The sequence below is a fragment of the Stegostoma tigrinum genome, chromosome 21 (genome assembly GCF_030684315.1).
Source record: "Stegostoma tigrinum isolate sSteTig4 chromosome 21, sSteTig4.hap1, whole genome shotgun sequence".
Taxonomy (NCBI): Eukaryota; Metazoa; Chordata; class Chondrichthyes; order Orectolobiformes; family Stegostomatidae; genus Stegostoma; species Stegostoma tigrinum.
This window is the reverse complement of record NC_081374.1, coordinates 10,006,837-10,027,261: the sequence shown is the minus strand read 5'-3', so window position 1 is coordinate 10,027,261 and position 20,425 is coordinate 10,006,837. Positions and strand designations below refer to the sequence as shown.

The window sequence follows — 20,425 nt, the reverse complement described above, 5'->3', positions numbered from 1 at the left end:
CCCTCATAGCCCAGAGGGCAGTTCAGAGTCAACCACATTGCGCTGAAGTCACATGTAGGCCAGACCAGTTAAGGATGGTAGTTTCCTTCACTAAAGGGCATTAGTGAACCAGATGGGTTTGTCCTGACAATCGACAATGGATTCATGGTCATCATGACTCTTAATCCCAGATATTTTTACTTATTTCAAATTCCACCGTCTGCTGTGGGGGATTCAAACTCTGGGTACCCAGAACATTATCTGGGTCTCTGGATTAATAGTCCAGCAATAATGCCACTTGGCCATCCCGTCCCCTTGATTTGATGGGCCTACTTTCACACTTTAGGAATTCTATTCTTTGACAATCCTTCATCATAAATGAAGTTTCTCATCCCTGTAACCATTCTTGTAAATCTCTTCTGCATTTTTTCAATGCGTTCACATACATTTTATAATGTAGCACCCAGAGCTGTGCACAATGCTTCAGCTGAGATCTAACAAATGTTGTACACAGGTTCAACATAATGTACTTATTCTTATATTCTGTGCCTGTATTAATAAAACCGATGATGCCGTACAATTTAGTAACTGGACTCTTGACCTGTCGCACCAATTCCTGATTTTAACCTCAACTCTACATTCCTGCATATCCCTAAAAATCTTTTATATCCTTAGTAATCAAGAATCTATTTATCTCTGCTTTAAAAATATTTAAAGATTCTACTTCCACTGCCTTTCAAGGAATGGAATTTTAAAGTCTCACAAATCTCTGAAAGAAAACAAAAATCCTCGTCCCTGCCTCAAAAGTGCAACCTCCAAGTTATAAACTGTGACCCTTAGTTCTTAATTTTCCCCAAAGGGGAAACATCCTTTCCACATCCATCTGGTTAAGTCCTGTCAGGATCTTTTACATTTCAAATAAGTCACCTCTGACTCTCCCAAAATCCAGGATACAGGCCCTGCCTGTCTAGCCTTTCCTCATAAAGTATTCTATTCCTTTCGGATATTAGTAAAGCTTCTCTGAACTGCTTCCAACACATTAACATTCTTCCGTAAGTACAGTGACTAGTACTGTACACCAAACTCCAGAATCAGTCTCACCAATACCCTAGCATAACTTCCCTTCTCTTGCATTCTGTTCTCCTCACAGTAAAACACCACATTCTAATATAGTCATACGGTAAACAGGCAGACCCTTCGGCCCAACGAGTCCATGCTGACCATAATCCCAAACCAAACTGGTTGCACCTCCCTGCACTTGTCCCATATCCCTCTAAACATTTCTTATTCATTTACTTATTTAAATGTCTTTTAAAAGTTCTAACTGTGCCTGCATCCACCACGTCCTCTTGAAGTTCATTCAACACATGAACCACTGGCAATGTAAAAAAGAAGCCCCTCATTACTTTTTAAAATCCTTCTCCTCTCACCTTAAAAATATGTCCCAGATTCTTGAAATCCCCCATGCCAGGGAAAAAAACACCTGCCACTCACCTTATCTATATCCCTCATGATTTTATAAACCTCTATAAGGTCACCCTACAACCTCCTACACTCCAGTGAAAAATGTCCCGCCTATCCAGCCTCTCCTTAAAACTCAAGCCTCCCAGCTCTCGACTTTTCTGAAAGCTTTTTGGAAGTCCTAAACATGTAATAGCTTTAACCACAAGAAACCTCACTGTTAATTCTTTTTAGAACTATAGTAATTTTGTTAAACATACTTTCCCTGGAAGAAATCCATACTCCCTCTCCCTATTTGTCCAGGTGGTTTTAAATACTGTCTCAAATTTATGATTCTAGCTGTTTCCCCATTTGTTTGTAATTATTTGGGTTACTGTTACAAATGTTTTTTGTGCATGGGTATAATGTTTGGAACACTCCAGTTTCCTGTCATCATCCCTAAGTCCAGGGAAGGCTGAAGGGTCATGACCAGTAGCAGGAATGTCCATCATGAGCATCATCATTAAGGAGTCTTATTCAGCTGATCAAAGTGAACTTGAGAAATGGGCCAGGCAACGGGATGGACACATATATGTGTTACAGGAGTTTTGACAATAAACCAGCTATGGTTCACAATTATTTGATGTTACCTGCTCATCATTGAGAAGTACTAATTAGAGCAGCTGAATGTCTGCAATTGAAAACGATTACATTGTTCCCATTTTTACTGAATGTTTAATATTGTGTTACAGACATGCTTTCATCTATTTGAATTGTGTCTTTTGTTTTTCTTTTGTAGACGGAAGAACCACATGGTGCACCCTTTGAGAAGTAAGTAGGACATCAAAAAGATAAGCACTTATCTAGCTGTCTCATCATTGCATCCACTGTGGCTCTTAAATTTTCTAAATTCATTTATGAGGAATGGGCATCTCTGGCTGGCCAACATTTATTGCCCATCCCCAATTGGCCAGAGGGCAGTTAAGAGTCAACTGCATTGCTGAGAGCCTGGAGTCACATGTAAGGCCAGATCTGGGAAGGATGGCCGATTTCCTTCCCTATAGGATATTAGTGAGCCAGATGGTTTTTCCTGACAATTAACAATGGATTCCTGGTTAGACTCTTAATTCAGATCTTTTAAAAATTTAATTCAAATGCCATCATCTGCCATGGTGGGATTCACACCTGGGCACCCTGCACAATACGTGTGTCTCTGGATTAACAGTCCAGTGACAATAACACCAGGCCATCCCCTAGGAACCAGGTCTTAATTCCTTGAAGCTACAGACAGACACTGAGGAAATTTACCAGAAAAAGTGTCAAGAATGAGGAGCTTCAAAATGCAGAGAGACTCGAGAAGCTAGGTTTGTTCACGATGAAGCAGAGATGGTAGTGATGATATTATATCTTTAAGAGGTGTATTTGGTCCTTTTCTTAATGAAGAAAGGTTAAGGCAGAGGTGATGAGCATTCCGCTCAAAGTCAATAAAGTAAACCGTTTGTGAGGCCTTTTTTTTAGAAGTTGGAATAATAGAAGCAGCCTGAGTGGGTGTGGTCAAGTTCCCACAGAACCAGGATCTTTACTTTTAACTTTCTATAGTTGCTGGAGTCATGAAGCTGGATGTGAAAGCTGTTACTCCTGTCTTTGTTACAGCTAAAAGCTGGGTGTTCTCTTCCTGCTGCTAGAATTGTACATGAGACATTCTACTTTATTGAACTTTCCTTTGCTAAGAGAGTGTTTATAGGAAGTTGCTGTATTGGAACAGTTAATTAGTAAACCTTAATACATATATTGTTTTGTGTATTTCAGTAGAGTTACAGCAAAACCAATTCTTTTCTTTTTATTTTGTCTGTATTTTAACTGTGGTGTAAAAGTAAAGTATGTTTTGCTTAATGTCATGTAGTTCTGACCAATTGAATTGCATCTGGAATGCAACTCCTTACACTTGAAAGTAAGAAAAAGTTAGGGTCTAGGCTTTCTCTTTAATTGTATTTTGCGGGTGTATGGTCTGGCCCATAACACAATCAAACAAGAATGGCTTTGATAAGAGAGGATAAACTGTTTCCGAAGGCGGGAGGCTTGACACCAAAGGCACTTACTTAAGGTAATTGGCAAATGGAAAAAAGGAGAGATGAGAACTTGTTTTTGGTCAGCGGTAGTTGTCATGAACTGGAAAACTCTACCTGAAAAGGCCTTTCCCCTCAATAATAGGGATACCGTTTTGGATACTGTTGGGGGGTTGACCTACCAGGGGAAGGCCGTAGTGGACAGGTCATTGGACTAAGCCTGCCCCTGTGGCAAAGGAGGGAAGGGGGGAGAATAGGAGAGCAATTGTAGAGGGGGACTCAATAGTAAGAAGCACAGACAGGTGTTCTGTGGGCGTGAACGATATGAAAGAATGGCATGTTGGCTCCTGGGTGCCAGGGTCCCTGATGTCTTGGATTGTGTCTTCAAGATCCTTAAGGGGGAGGGTGAGCAACCAGCAGTCATAGTACACATCGATACCATTGACATAGGGAGAAAAAGGGCTGAGAATGTGAAAAATGAGTACAGGGTGTTAGGTTGGAAGCTGAAGTCCAGGGCAAACAGGGTAGTTATCTCTGGATTACTACCAGTGCCACGCGATAACGAGGTAAGAAATAGGGAGAGAGTGCAGCTAAACGCGTGGCTACAGGGCTGGTGTAGAAGGGAGGGCTTCCATTATATGGATAATTGGAACACATTCTGGGGAAGGTGGGACCTGTACAGTAAGGACAGGTTGCACCTGAACCGGAAGAGCACAAATATCCTGGGAGGGAGATTTGCTCAAGCTATACGGGATGGCTGAAACCAGATTGGCAGGGGTTGGGGAACCAGATTTATAATTCAGAGGATGAGGTATTCGGCCTTCCAACAGACACAACAGGGAGTGAGGTGGTTTATAAAGAAATGTGGTTGATGGAGCGTAACTGCGGACACAGGGATGGTTTGAGGTGTGTATCCGTCAATGCTAGAAGTATCAGAAATAAAGCGGATGAACTTAGAGCATGGGTCGGTACTTGGAACTACGATGTTGTGGCCATTACAGAAACTTGGGTAGCTCATGGAGAGTAATGACTGTTGAAAATTCCAGGATTTAGATGCTTTAAGAGAAATAGGGAGGGTGGAAAAGGAAGTTGGGGAGTGGCATTGCAATCAGGGTGAGCATAACAGGTACTGAAGGCAGTTTGAGAATAATGTCTACAGAGTCAGCTTGGGTTGAGGTCAGGAACAAGAAAGGAGCAGTCACTTTGTTGGGGGTTTTTCACAGACCCCCTAATAGTTGCAGAGAAGTAGAGGAGCGGATTGGGAAGCTGATACTGGAAAGGTGCAGAAGTCACAGGACGGTAGTCATGGGCGACTTCAGCTTTCCAAATATTGATTGAAAACATTTTATCTGTAGTAGTTTAGATGGAGCTGATTTTGTCCAGTGCATTCAGGAAGGATTCCTGACACAGTATGAAGATAGACCAACACGAGGAGAGGCCAGTTTGGATTTGGTGCTTGGCAATGAACCAGGCCAAGTGTTAGACCTGTTGGTGGGAGCATTTTGGTGGTAATGATCATAACTCTGTTACTTTTACAATAGTCATGGTAAAGGATAGGTACATATGGCAGGATAAAGTTTACAACTGGGGGAAGGGTAATTACCATTCAGTTAGGCAAGAACTGCGTAACATAAATTGGGAACAGATGCTGTCAGGGAAGAGCACCACAGAAATGTTTAAGGAATGCGTACTGCATGTGCTCGATATGTTTGTCCCTCACAGGCAGGGAAGATGCGGTCGACTGATGGAACCTTGGTTCTCGAGAGAGGTCGAATGACTGGTTAAGAGGAAGAAGGATGCTTATATAAGATTTAGGAAAAGAGGAACGGGAAAGGCTCTAGAGTGATACAAGTTAGCCTGGAAGGAGCTGAAGAAAGGGCTTAGGAGGGGGCATGAGAAAACCTTGGCAGATAGGGTCAAGGAAAACTCCAAGGCTTTTTACACATACGTAAGGAATAAGAGAATGACCAGAGAAAGGGTAGGGCTGATCAAGGATTGTAAAGGGAATTTGTGGATGGAGCCTAAAGAGATAGGAGAGGCCCTTAATGAATACTTTGCTTCAGTATTCACAAGTGAGAGGGACCTGGTTGTAGAGGAAGACATTGTGAAACAGGCTGGTAGGCCAGAGGAGGTTGATGTTAGTAAAGAAGATGTGTTAGTAATTCCAAAGTAGTTGAAGATAGACAAGTCTCTGGGGCCTGATGGGATTTATCCAAGGATTCTATGGGAAGCCAGGGCCTTTGGCGATGATCTTTTCGCCCTCACTGTCCACGGATATATTACCAGAAGATTGGAAAGAGGCAAACGTCATTCCCTTGTTCAAAAAAGGGAACAGGGATAACCTTGGAAATTACAGGCCAGTTAGTCTTACGTCAGTGGTGGGCAAATTATTGGAAAGGACTCTGAGAGACAGGATTTATGATCACTTGGAAAGGCACAGTTTGATTTGAGATAGTCAGCATGGTTTTCTGAGGGGTAGATCATGCCTCACAAACCTTATTGAATTCTTTGAAGAGGTGATCAAACATGTGGATGAAGGTGGAGCAGCGAATGTGGTCTGCATGGATTTAAGTAAGGCATTTGACAAGGTTCCCATGGTAGGCTCATGCAGAAGATAAGGAGGCATGGGATGGGGGAAATGTGACAGATTGGATTCAAAATTGGCTGACCCTTAGAAGATAAAGGGTGGTAGTGGACGGAAAATATTCAAAATGGTGCTCAGTTACAAATGGTGTACCACAAGGATCTGTACTGGGTCCTCTTCCATTTGTGATTTTTGTAAATGAATTGGATGAAGGAGTGGAAGTGTGGATTAGCAAGTTTGCGAACGATACGAAGGTGGGTCGAGTTGTGGATGGTGCGGAAGGCTGTTCTAGGTTACAAAGAGACATTGATAGAATGCAGAGCTGGGTTGAGAAATGGCAGATGGAGTTTAACCCTGAAAAGTGTGAGGTGATTCATTTTGGAAGGACAAACTTGAAAGCAGAATACAGCGTTAACAGAAAGATTCTTAGCAGTGTGGAGGAGCAGAGGGATCTTGGGGTTCATGTTCACAGCTCCCTGAGAGCTGCCACCCAGGCAGATAGAGTTGTTATGAAGGCGTATGGTGTGTTAGCTTTCATTAATAGAGGGATTGAGTTCAAGAGCCGTGAAGTTATGCTCCAGCTGTACAAAAGCCTGGTTCAGCCACATCTGGAGTATTGTGTCCAGTTCGGGGCAACTCATTAGATGAAAGATATGGAAGCATTAGAAAAGGTGCAGAGGAGATTTACCAGGATGTTGTCTGGAATGGAGGAAAGGTCTTATGAGGAAAGGTTGAGAGAGCTAGGGCTTTTCTCTTTAGAACGACGATGGATGAGAGGTGACTTAATAGAGGTCTACAAAATGATCAGAGGTATAGATAGAGTTGACAGCCAGAGACTTTTTCCCCAGGTGGAGGTATCCTTTATGAGGGGACATATTTTTCAAGTGAGTTGAGGTAGATATAGCGGAGATGTCAGAGGTAGGTTCTTTACTCAGAGATTGGTAGGGGTGCGGAATGCATTGCCGGAGAGGGTAGTGGAGTCAGCCTCATTAGAGGCATTTAAGCAGCTATAAGATAGGCAAGTGAGTGATAGTATAAGGTAGGAGTGGATGTTAGACAGACCTTATGTTTAAGGTAAAAGTTTGGCACAACATCGTGGGCCGAAGGGCCTGTACTGTGATCAGAGATAATGGGAACTGCAGATGCTGGAGAATCCAAGATAACAAAGTGTGGAGCTGGATGAACACAGCAGGTCAAGCAGCATCTTAGGGGCACAAAAGTTGACATTTCGGGCCTAGATCTGATGAAGGGTCTAGGCCCGAAACATCAACTTTTGTGCTCCTAAGATGCTGCTGGTCCTGCTGTATTCATCCAGCTCCACACTTTGTTACCTTGGCCTGTACTGTGATGTACTGTTCTATATTCTAAAAGGTTCAACAGTAACTTAAAAGAAGGAATTCTCGACTTGAAGGGGAGCAAGTCTGGGGCAATAGAGCATTGAGAATGGACTAATGAGATGTCTCTTTCATATTGGGCTGAATGATCTCATCCTGCAACTAATCTTTCAATGATCTACTCCCCTGGCTAGGTGTCACAAGATTAGCTTAGCTGATGAAGGCCATTGGCAGAAGATCACCCCTTCCTTGAATCCTGTCCCCCAGCACTTTCTCATTATAGCATCCAAATGATTCTTTAATGGGTCCAGAGTGTTGGTCTCAGTTACATTTTCTGCTGATTTTCAGTAAGAATCAACCTGTGAGTCAAGACTTTCTTGATTTTGAAAGTTTATATCATCCTTATTTTGTTTCAAATTGTACAGCTAGACTTGGACAGAAAATATCTGATCTCAGCAATATTAAACCAGGGAGTGTATCAAATCTGGGAAGGTGAATACCAAGTAATATTTTTGCTAGGCTATTAATCCAGAAACTCAGCTAATGTTCTGGGGACCCAAATTCAAGTCTCCACTCATGGCACATGGTGAAATTTGAAGTCAACAGAAATGTCCGGAATTGAGAATATACTAATGCTCATGAAACCATTGCTGATTGTCAGAGAAAGCCCATCTGGCTCACCAATGTCTTTCAGGAAAGGAAATCTGCCATCCTTACCTGGTCTGGCCTATGTGTGACTCCAGACCCAGAGTAATGGTCGACTCTCAGTTTCCCTCTGAAATGTATCAATCGCAATGAAGTCTCGCATAGACTGCAGTAGTTCAAGAACGCAGGTCATCTCCACCTTCTCAAGGGCATCTAGGAATGGGTAATAAACACTGGCCAGCCAACGACACCCATGAATGAACTAAATAACCTCCAGGTCGTACTTGCCTATCTAGCAACCAATCTCCTCCCAAACGTCCACCATTCTATTGCTCACCTGATCCTGAGAATTGGCGATATCAAGCAGCAGGAGAGGAGACCACTGACTGGCACTCTGGTGTGTGGGACTGGTTGGGGGCCACATGCGCTTCTGGTTCCCAGGAATGAAGTAAGGGAAAATGTCATTTGTTTTCCACTGTGGATCTCTTCAAATTCCTCTTCCTGAAAGGCTTAGCTTGTGGAATAACTGTAATGGCATCTCCTCTCAGTCTTTTGCTTAAAAAGGCCTGTCTAATGTCCTTGGTTGAGAGTTCGGGTTCATATGGCAGGGCACTCACTGAACTGCAGCCTGGCGTGGGCAAGGGTATCCCAGCCAAATAATTAATACTAACTGCCCACCTGCTTGATCTCAGCCAGGGGAACAGGGTTGAGATTGCCCCATTGGTTAAAAAGTATGGGAGAACACACCAGGATCGGGTAACTAAGTATGGAGCTGGATGAACACAGCAGGCCAAGCAGCATCTCAGGAGCACAAAAGCTGACGTTTCGGGCCTAGGCACTTCATCAGATGATGAAGGGTCTAGGCCCGAAACGTCAGCTTTTGTACTCCTGAGATGCTGCTTGGCCTGCTGTGTTCATTCAGCTTCACACTTTGTTATCTCGGATTCTCCAGCATCTGCAGTTCCCATTATCTCAGGATCGGGTAACTAGCTGGTTTCTGTTCTCTCACTACAGGCCACAGAAGAATCATCAATTTGCCAAGGCATTATACGATTTCATGAAAAGAAACACTAGAGAACTCACAGTCATGAAAGGAGATGTTCTTGAGGTAGGCAAAGTGTAAAATGCTGCTCTTAGGGTTCTAAAAGGGATATACCTATTTAAGGGGATAATACCAGACACAAGTATGCTCATCAGGAAAGAATAGATAGGCTGATGCTGTCTTCTCTAGAAAGGAGTATGCTGAGGGATGATCTCTTGGAGGGTTTTGAGATTATGGAAGGGATGGAAACATAGGAAAAATTTTTTCATTTATGGAGAAGTTCAAAATTTGAGGTGCATATTAATATGTACGATAGTTAGGGATAAATCCAGTTGCCGACTCAGAAGAAATTTTAAATAAATAAATAAATAAAAATTGGATTTCATACATTTCGTGATCCTGGGATATCCCAAAGTTGTCATGAATTACTTTTTCGAAGTGTAGACACTGCTGTGACATCCACATATAGCAATGTAACATTGACCAGACGATCTGTCTTATGATGTTAGTTTCGGGAGAAATATTGGTGAGGACATGGGATAACATGTTTGTTTTTCTTTTGAAATGGTACGATGGAACCCTATATATCTACCTGTGAAGATCTCAGTTTAAAATTGCATCTGCAAGCCAATGTGTCCAACATTCCTTAAATCAAAGCTTTTGTGCTCAGATATTGCAATGGAAATTAGATCAACATCATTTAGGGTTGCAGGGAATCAGGGGCAAGGATGCATTTGTTGGTGAAGGGTGCTGTAAACTCAGCTGTATCTGACATGACTCGAGGAAGAGGTTAGAATGTTGAGCTTCGTACCATATGGAGTAGTTGAGGTTGGGATTGAAGGTGCAGTTAGTGAGAAGTCAGATAAAAATGCAAAGGGGAAAAGGAATAAAAACATGATTTTGTTGATGATTAGATGAACTGAAACTTTGAGGTTCCACTGGTCTCTTATGGCTTGGTGTCACACTGCACAGAGCAATTAATCACTAACCACTTTGAAAATGAGAACAGAAACTAGTCTTACAGCAATGCCCATATGCCAGAAACAAATTTTTTAAAAATTCAGAATATATAATTTAACATTGCCTTAAATGAATGGTAAAGTTTAAAGTGATTTTTTAAATTTATGATCCAACTTTATTTATTTACCAAGCTGGTACATAACTGTGTGGTGAATATAAGAGTCTAGAAATTGTGTGTGACACTTTCAGCATTTTCACGTCAATTGTAAAGCGATCCATGCAGAGAAACATGCTTTACTGAGCTAACAGAAAGCCCAAGCTCAAGCAGAAGTTGAAGCATTTAAGGGAAAACTGTGTATCAGTGAGAAAGGATCACTTGGGAATGCTGTTGGGGTTGGTTGAGGAAGGTGGTGAGTGTGTGGAGCCCACACACCAGCATCCATCTATCGAGTTGAATTTTGTGATCTAAATACTTTGTAGCATTGTAAGCATTTGGCCCCCATACGGCACCAATGGGGATGAGTTTGTTTGCAAGATTAAATGATACCTGCTCCAAACCTAGCAGGAAGTTGGTTGGAGATTGCTCCTATTTTACAGGGGTTCTCAGCAGAGAGAGAAGACATTCATTCCACCGCTTTATCCTCAGTTTGTAACCCGTCTGGTCCTAATCAAATGTAACCTCGCTTAATCATATTCTCACGGCTCAGCTTGATCTCAATCACTCAACAAGATAGCCAGTTCTGCTTAGCTTTCCTTGGCCGCTCTGGGCTGTGATACAGGCAAACTTCACTCACTCATTGATACAGTTTGTATCTTTCAGGTATTGGAGGCCTCTAAGCAGTGGTGGAAAGTAAAGAACCAGAATGGTTCCATTGGTTATGTGCCCTCCAACATCATGCAGTTAATGAATCAGGAGGACTTCCTTCCTTCGGTAAGAAAACCCTTGCAGCCTTTATAGGAATGAAGTTTTGGTGAGTCTTTATGGTGGGTGGGTGAATTGGCATGTCACAGCAGCATTGTTGGCCCACCCTGCAATTACTGCTAGAGATGGGAGTGTGCAATGCACTAGGGGCTTTCTCCTTGCCGGATAGTCTTACTGACCCCCTTTGGATTGTAGTCTATCTTCCCATTCTCAGCTCATCAACCACCTTCAGATCACGCATTGCTTCCTGCTCTTAATCCTTATGAATGTACAAACAAAATCCACATCTACAATGGTCACCATCTGCTGCCAGTTCTTCCTCTGTTCGGCTGGCTGCCAGATAAGAAGCTGTGCTAATAAATGATAACAGTCTTGCAGTTAATTCCGGTAAGATCTCTTCACTCATTTAGGTACTCGGGTCATCCCTCTAAACCCTCCCTGGGCCCCATGTATTTGTCTCAATCTGTATTCCTGTACAAACTCAATCCAAGTTTGAAGTGCAATGTAGTTTAATTGTGTAATTAAATCTTCACTGGTTTGTTTAACCTACCATTGCAATCTCTCATGTGTCTTCTGATTTTTCATAGCATGTTGATAACAACCGTGCTTTTCAATATCCCACCTACACTGACTCACATAATGTGACAGCCCACTCCACATCCAGTGAGGTTACAGCTTGGCTCCAGAAGAAAGGCTTTTCAAAAATGTAAGTACAGGTCATGCTGCTCTGTAAACTCAATCAGTTACAAACAACCACTATATTATCATCAAAGCACGTCTTTGCTCTTCACCCCCGTGTTTTTCACACTTAACTAATTGTGAAGGGTAATTTTTTCACAGTTCCAACCTTTATTCTTTGTAAGGTTTTGTCCTGATCCACTTCACTTTGCAATGTCATGTCAGGTACAATACCCACTCCTTTCCGAATTTTAAATATTGCTGAAGGCAGATATGGATCAAAACATTTCACCATGTACGCATCAGGACTGAAAATGCAGGTAAAACAAGTTTAGAGTGGAAGTGATGCAGCATTGGAAGAGGGTGCTGATTGGCTGAACTACAGTTGACTTGGAACTGTTAACTTTCAATCTTAGTTAAGTAAATTCAAACCAGGCAAATTCACTGCGATTAGTCAGATATTATAATGGGTATACAGCAGGGATTGGCTATCTCCATAGCATTGTCCCTACTGAAAATGTTACAGTGTACAGGTATATTCCACTTTCTGATAAAGAATAAGGCCCTGTGTGTGACCTGTCCTCTGTGTGTGTTCTGCTCATCAAACAGTTCTTTCTACCCTCCCACAGTACGGTGAAGTCTCTGGGGATTCTCACTGGTGCTCAACTAATGAGTCTAACTAAGGAAGAGATGAAGGTGATCAATAATGTTGAAGGACCCATTGTCTACAATGAGATTCACAGAGGGTAAGAAAGCATATATGTTCGTCACTGCATCAACCACTCCCCTTCGCAATGTTCAGTGTTATTTTTATTTAAACATGATATTAAATAAGATTATAAACCCAGGTCTACTCTGCCCTTTCATATAGACATAAAGGATCCCATGATATTATTGGAAGAAGAGCAGGGAAATTCTCCATCTGTTGGATGATATACACCCTTCTCAAATTTCAAATTGTATTTTAGAAAGGTTGAGGGAGGAAGAGTTTTCCAGTTTGAGTTTCTGGAGGAGAACAAAGGTACTTAAGAGGATTCACTTGCTTGGAACCACAGGAAAACACAGCATCTTCCCATTCACCAGCCCTCACCCTCACCTCCGACTCCCAACCCCTTTCTGACCCTCACACCCTTCATCCTGGAAACAATTCCCCCACTTTCTCCCCAACCCCACATACAACAACTATTAATATATACATAGGGCTTCTCAACCCTACAACAGTATATTTCCTAATAATCTGTGAGCTTGTGTATGAATAACTCCAAACACCATATTATTTCAAGATAACAAAGTGTGAAGCTGGATGAACACAGCAGGCCAAGCAGCATCTCAGGAGCACAAAAGCTGACGTTTTGGGCCTAGACCCTTCATCAGAGAGGGGGATGGGGAGAGGGTTCTGGAATAAATAGGGAGAGAGGGGGAGGCGGACCGAAGATGGAGAGAAAAGAAGATAGGTGGAGAGGAGAGTATAGGTGGGGAGGTAGGGAGGGGATAGGTCAGTCCAGGGAAGATGGACAGGTCTAGGAGGTGGGATGAGGTTAGTAGGTAGGAGATGGAGGTGCAGCTTGAGATGGAAGGAAGGGATGGGTGAGAGGAAGAACAGGTTAGGGAGGCGGAGACAGGCTGGGCTGGTTTTGGGATGCAGTGGGGGGAGGGGACGAGCTGGGGGCTGGTTGTGTGATGTAGTGGGGGAAGGGGACGAACTGGGCTGGTTTTGGGATGCGGTGGGGGAAGGAGAGATTTTGAAGCTGGCGAAGTCCGTATTGATACCATTGGGCTACAGGGTTCCCAAGCGGAATATGAGTTGCCGTTCCTGCAACCTTCAGGTGGCATCATTGTGGCACTGCAAGAGGCCCATATTATTTCAAGTCGGTACAGCGTTTAGGAATGATCCCAGAGCATGGCCCTGAAAACAAGAAGTGCCCAAATGGCAAGGTGTTTTCAGCAAATTTGTACTGAAACTTCTCAGACTTCTTATGATATAATATGCATGTACCTTTAAAGATAACTTCCTTAAATTTCCATCGATAACTACCACCTTGAGATCACTCGATAGGCTGTAGCAGTACGGAAGATCCGTTGTCTTCCAATTAAACTCTCTTTGTATGTCATCCTAGCTTCAAATAACTAATCCTTGTGTTTGATTGGCTTGTTCAGTTTAAGAAGAGAACAGAATAAGACTGAAGGAAATCTAAAATAAGAACCGCTTGTCAGAAAAATTTTTCAACCGTAATGCAGGTTGTTGTAATAAATTGAAGGAATTAGAATGCCCCAATATCAATCTCAGTAAAAATAGTTTTAATGTTTGTTTACATCAAGATCGTTGAAGACGAAATCAAGAATTGTGGCCAAAAACTTGACCAGTGAGCTAGTTTTTTTTTAGTGAATCATAGAGTCATACAGCCATACAGCGCATAAACAGACCCTTCAGCCCAACCAGTTCATGCTGAACATAACCCCAAACTAAATAGTCCCACCTGCCTGCTCCTGGTCCAAAGGGCTCCAGACCTGTCCTATTTATATACTTATTCAAATGCCTTTGCCTTACCAGAGAAGTGTTTCGATCTTTCATGAGATAATTCCAGAGCTTTGGAACAAGGCACATTGCTGGGGGTGGAGTGATTAAAATCAGGGTGTTGCAGCAGGGGATAGTAAATGCTTGTCAACCTGCAGCAGGTTACACAAATAGGAAGGGACAAGCAAATTGTAAACAAAGATAAGGATTTTAAATTTGAGACATAGCTAGACCAGGAGCAAGCAAATTTCAGCGTATACAGGGCAATCTGGCAATGGGATTTGGAGTGAATAAAGATATAAGCCGCAGAGTTTTGGATGAGCACAAATTTATGTAGGATGGAGATTGAGGTGCCCACCAGGAGATAATCGGAATAGTCCAGAGTAACAAAGGCACAGTTGAGGGTTTTAACAATCCAGACCAGCTGGTCAGAGGTGAGAGTAACATATACCCCAGTACGCTCAATTTTAATGAAGACAAATAATATTTTGCCTCTTTCTTTACAGGCGGTAGGTGGCCCAGCTGGTCAACGTCCCTTATGCACAAAAAACTACACAAAGCTAACAGAGGGGCAGCAATCTGCACAAAAGAAGCCCAAATTGAAACAGTGTTGTGTATCTAAGTACAGGGACAACTCTGTTTAGATCTATACATCAATATTTAGCTGTAAACAAGTTTTAAAGAGAAAAGTGAAATCAGTTGATTAAACACAGGTTATTTACAATTGATAAGCACAAACATCTGTTTCTGCTTGAAGTTTCCATTGCCAAGACCTGGGGTTTCAAGCAAAAGCAGAATGTTTGGCACTGAAACATTGTTCCTCATGAACTGTGTTTACTGAAACAAATGGACCCAAGCACAAATAAACGTTGATTCTAGCGGCCTGTGAGCAACTCTGAAACGGAGAGCTGGCTTTTTGATGAGAATTTGTGGGTATTGTAACAAACTGTAAGCAGGAGTATAAGCTGATAGGGTTAGATGAAAGCATAGGGAGGTAGCTAATGTTCTGCATTAACCTATTAGGCCGAATAGCCTGTTTCTGCACTGTAGAGTTCTGAGTAGCAGGTTAATTGTTTCAGTACATAGAATTTTAGAGTCCAAAAGAAGGCCGTCTGACCCATGTCAACACTGCCTCCTGAAAGAGTTATCTAGCCAGTCAGCCCCTATCCCCGGGCCTGTCATAAAATCATCACTGTTTTACTGGGCTGCTCTCACATTAGATGCTTTAACTTGACAGTCACCACACCTCAGCTGAAGGGATACTTTGAGAACAAAAGTCCTTCATGGTAACCAGTGCAAGGATTGAACCCATGCTGCCAGCATTGCAAATCAGCTATCCAGCCAAGTGAGCTAGCCGACTCCACTTTACACAGAGCCGGATCTATGTTGAATGTGATGTGATTAATTGGAAACACAGGTGGTTATTGGTCGGCATTAGATGAACAAGTATTACGAGTGATTTAATGTGGGTAAAAAGCTGTTCGGTTGTGTGTGATAACACTTCTTGATTGAACAGCAACAGTGGATAATTCTGCTGCCTCAGAGCACCAGGGAGCCCAGTTCAATTCCAGCCTCGGGCAACTGTCTGTGTGGAGTTTACACTTTCTCCCTGTTTGTGTGCGAGTTTCCTCTGAGTGCTCCAGCTTTCTCCCACAGTCCAAAAATGTGTTGGGTAGATGGACTGGCTATGCTACATTGCCCATAGTATCCAGGGATGTGCAAGTTAGGTGGATTAGCCAAGAAAAATGCAGAGTTATAGGGATAGGGTAAGGATTAAGTCTGGATGGAATGCTCTTGGAGGCTTGGTGTGGACTCAATGGGCCAAACAGCCTGCTCCCACACTGTAGGGATTCTATGATTCTAAATAATCTAGTGCTCATGTGATGCAATCGTAGTAGTGTGGAATTTGGGGATGGATAAGGTAGAGATGACCAGCCTCTGCTTTGATGTGCCCCGCTGTTTCGGGAAACATAAACTGTGCAACTATTAGAAAGATTTACTTCACTGATTCAAAAGTGTTACATCCTTAAAATAATGCTATGATAAATAATGGATGGCTGAAATTGGCTCGAACAACTCAGCCTACATTGCAGACCGGAGCTGTCAAACCTATTTTAGATGATGGGCTTAATCTAATATACTGGCACCAGCACTCACTATATTCAACAAAAGTTATTAAAATAGAAATGTACAAATTGTTATGCTCTACATGATCATTCAATCACTTCACCTCCACTTCATCTTGATGGTTATTCCACTCTCTGCCAGCTACTGATGTGAGTTTGGGGGCCATTCCTAACACATAAGTCCATATAAGGTCTACGGGCTGAGTGAAGCTGTTCTGTGGATCACATGTTTGACATTCCTGGCACAAACCTGACTGGGGTCGAATGTGTTAGTCTATATACTGGACCGAAACAAGCAGAGACTTTGACAAGAGTAATGACCAGCTCCTCATACAAATGAATTATCTCTGCAATCTCAACCATTTCTTTATGCATTATATGTACCATAACAACTAAATCATAATAAATTATCATCTTTGATCAGAATTCATGGCTTTGTCTGAATTTTCTTTCCTTTTGCTAAAATCCTACATTTTTGATTCAGTGGAAAATCAAAGTGGCTTTGTCAAGCCTATTATGGACCAGACCAGACCAGATCCTCTGAAAATATTTTAAGAAGGTAGCACAGAGCCTACCTTTCTCTTATTTTACATGTAGATATGAAGTGCACATTCCAAATATAATGTGTCTGGTCAAACTACTCATTTAATTTATTTAAACGCTAGTTAAACCAAAAGTAACAGGATTTAGAATAGCTTAACTATTTGTAAACTTAACTGAATAACAGATACAGTACCTATTATTAATTAACTGTTCCAGTATAGTAACATTCCATAAACACACCCCTTAGCATAGGCAAATTCAGACACAGATTCTTGCAAGGGGTTCTCCAATCTAGGAGGCAAAAAAAAACACAAGACAAATTTCAGAGAAAGTAGCAGCTAGGATTCATTCATTGAAGCTTCCAACTCCTTAGAGACACCAATGGCATTGGGTGCAACTGAAACCAAACCCAGAAATCTGGATCTGTGAGAGTTGACTACGCCATTCAGACTGCTTCCATTGCTCCAACTTTTGTTAAACTAAACGCCCTGGCCTCACAAGTTGTCTACTTGACTCAGCCAGTTTAGTACCTCTGCCTCACAACCTCTCTTCAAAACGAAAACTAGGACAAAATAACTTTTTGAAGTGGTAACACCGAAACAAGATTTACAGTTGGGCAGCAATCCAATTGCCATTAAGGTCTTATTTAATTGAAATAAAGTCCTTACAGATTCAACAGGGCAAATAAAGGAGGGGTGTTTCCCCTGGCTGGGGGCATCTAAAACCAGGAGAAAGTCTCAGAATAAGGGGCAGACCATTAGCACGAAGATGAAGAGGAAATTTGTAAATCATTGGAATTCTCCAAAGCAGAGTGCAATGGATGCTCTATCACTGAGTATATTCATGTCAGAGATCAATAGATGACTAGATATTAGAGGTCTGAAGGGAAATGGAGATAGGTGGGGGAAATGGTGTTGAAGTGTGAGATTACCTACGATCTAGTTGAATGGTGGACCAGGCTTGATGAGCCAAATGGCCTAACCTTGCTAACATGTCCTAATATTCCTTATAAAAGCTGTGATGTAATCCTTTTAGAGATTGAAGAATTGCCCGACATATTCACTGACCCATTTTAATGGAGCCGATTTACTCTAGGTCAATAATATGAGGGGGTAAAGGGATCAATTTTCTTCAATTCATCTGAGGGGGCAATTAAATTAAGAAACACAATGAAGTTGTGGCACATAAACAGTGGCACAGGAAGGGAAGAACTGGCTTAAAAACCTTGGATAACAAAGTGTGAAGCTGGATGAACACAGCAGGCCAAGCAGCATCTCAGGAGCACAAAAGCTGACGTTTTGGGCCTAGACTCTTCATCAGAGAGGGGGATGGGAGGAGGGTTCTGAAATAAATAGGGAGAGAGGGGGAGGTGGACAGAAGATGGATAGAGGAGAAGATAGGTGGAGAGGAGAGTATAGGTGGGGCGGTGGGGAGGGGATAGGTCAGTCCGGGGAGGACAGACAGGTCAAAGAGGCAGGATGAGGTTAGTAAGTGGGAAATGGAGGTGCGGCTTGAGGTGGGAGGAGGGGATAGGTGAGAGGAAGAACAGGTTAGGGAGGCGGGAGGAAGCTGGGCTGGTTTTGGGATTCAGTGGGGGAGGGGAAGAGCTGGGCTGGTTTTGGGATGCAGTGGGGGGAGGGGAGATTTTGAAGTTTGTGAAGCCCACATTGATACCATTGGGCTGCAGGGTTCCCAAGTGGAATATGAGTTGCACTTCCTGCAACCTTCGGGTGGCATCATTGTGGCACTGCAGGAGGCCCATGATGGACATGTCGTCTAAGGAATGGGAGGGGAGTTAAAATGGATCGCGACTGGGAGGTGCAGTTGTTTATTGTGAACCAAGCAGAGGTGTCCTGAAAAGCAGTCCCCAAGCCTCCGCTTGGTTTCCCCAATGTAGAGGAAGCCACACCGGGTACAGTGGATACAGTATACTACATTGGCAGATGTGCAGGCGAACATCTGCTTAATGTGGAAAGTCATCTCGGGGCCTGGGATAGGGGTGAGGGAGGAGGTGTGCGGGCAAGTGTAGCACTTCCTGCGGTTGCAGGGGAAGGTGCCGGGTGTGGTAGAGTTGGAGGGGAGTGTGGAGCGGACAAGGGAGTCACGGAGAGAGTGGTCTCTCCGGAAGGCAGACAAGGGTGGGGATGGAAAAATGTCTTGGGTGGTGGGGTCGGATTGTAGATGGCGGAAGTGTCGGAGGATGATGCGTTGTATCTGGAGGTTTGTGGGGTGGCATGTGAGGATGAGGGTGATTCTCTTAGGGCGGTTATTGTGGGGGCCGGGTGTGAGGGATGTGTTGCGGGAAATGCAGGAGACACAGTCAAGGGCGTTCTCGACCACTGCAGGGGGCGAGTTGCGGTCCTTGAAGAATGCGGCCATCTGGGATGTGCGGGGGTGGAATGCCTGGGACTGAAGGGGGAAGGTAGATATGTACAGTGTGGTACAAATGAGCCATTATCAAATGGAACAGCAAATCACTTTTTATTGCATCAACTATTATTATGTAGACAGGAGTGATAGACAATATACACCCAGTAAGCACTACAAATAGCAATCAGATAAATAAGCAGCAAATCTGATTTTAGTGACTGATTGAGAGATAAACATTGGCCAGAATGCACCTGCTTTGCTTTGAATAGATCTTTTAGATCTTCCTCAGAATGAATAGACAGATGGGCCTTGATCAACATTTAACTTAGGGCTCCAGGACTGCTATGTTCCCACAGCACTACACTGAAACATCGGTGGTCTTTCTGGAAGTTAATTTGAAACTTTCAAGCGAGAGGAGAGAAGTGTTATCACTGGGTGACCATAACATTCAAAACGTTGCAGTCAGAAAGTAATGTAAAAAGTCCTTGCTTGCTATCAATGAGTGGTAAATGATTTCCTGATGCGTAACATTTTCGTTAAAATAATGCTGTATTAAAACAGTGGACAGGGGACTGTCACTTAATATGGTTATCCCTTGATCTCAATATTTGAGGAAGGATTTGCTTGCTGAATGGTGTACTCTTGCACTTATTTCTTATAATCCTCAGGTCAAACACCATTAGACCTGATGCCATAATATAAATAAAACTGTTGATGTTGAAGATCTGAATCAAACACAGAAAATGCTGGAGAAGCTCAGCATATGGTGCCATCTGTGGAGAGAAAAACGGAGTTACAATTTCAAGTCTAGTGACCCTTCTTCAAAACGATTTTAAAAATAGTGGATGCAAGTGGGGAGGAGCTGCACAAGGAGGGAAAAAATCTTGAGTCAAGCAGCATCTCAGGAGAACAAAAGCTGACGTTTCGGGCCTAGACCCTTCATCAGAGAGGGGGATGGGGAGAGGGAACTGGAATAAATAGGGAGAGAGGGGGAGGCGGACCGAAGATGGAGAGAAAAGAAGGTAAGTGGAGAGGAGAGTATAGGTGGGGAGGTAGGGAGGGGATAGGTCAGTCCAGGGAAGACGGACAGGTCAAGGAGGTGCAATGAGGTTAGTAGGTTGGAAATGGAGGTGCGGCTTGGGGTGGGAGGAAGGGATGGGTGAGACGAAGAACAGGTTAGGGAGGCAGAGACAGGTTGGACTGGTTTTGGGATGCAGTGGG

At 43.0% G+C, this 20,425-nt stretch overlaps 1 protein-coding gene across 1 annotated transcript in view; it reads left to right on the top strand.

Moving 5' to 3' along the window:
• LOC125462747 (epidermal growth factor receptor kinase substrate 8-like protein 3) overlaps positions 1 to 16,717 on the top strand; it is an 87,159-nt gene extending 70,442 nt beyond the window's left edge. Inside the window, exons 15-20 of the mRNA XM_048553068.2 lie at positions 2,219 to 2,250; positions 9,063 to 9,156; positions 10,871 to 10,981; positions 11,560 to 11,678; positions 12,280 to 12,396; positions 14,672 to 16,717. Of these exons, the coding sequence (XP_048409025.2) occupies positions 2,219 to 2,250; positions 9,063 to 9,156; positions 10,871 to 10,981; positions 11,560 to 11,678; positions 12,280 to 12,396; positions 14,672 to 14,678 (480 nt within the window). The 3' untranslated portion in view covers positions 14,679 to 16,717. The remainder of the gene's footprint in view (positions 1 to 2,218; positions 2,251 to 9,062; positions 9,157 to 10,870; positions 10,982 to 11,559; positions 11,679 to 12,279; positions 12,397 to 14,671) is intronic.
• The last annotated feature ends 3,708 nt before the right edge of the window (positions 16,718 to 20,425 follow it).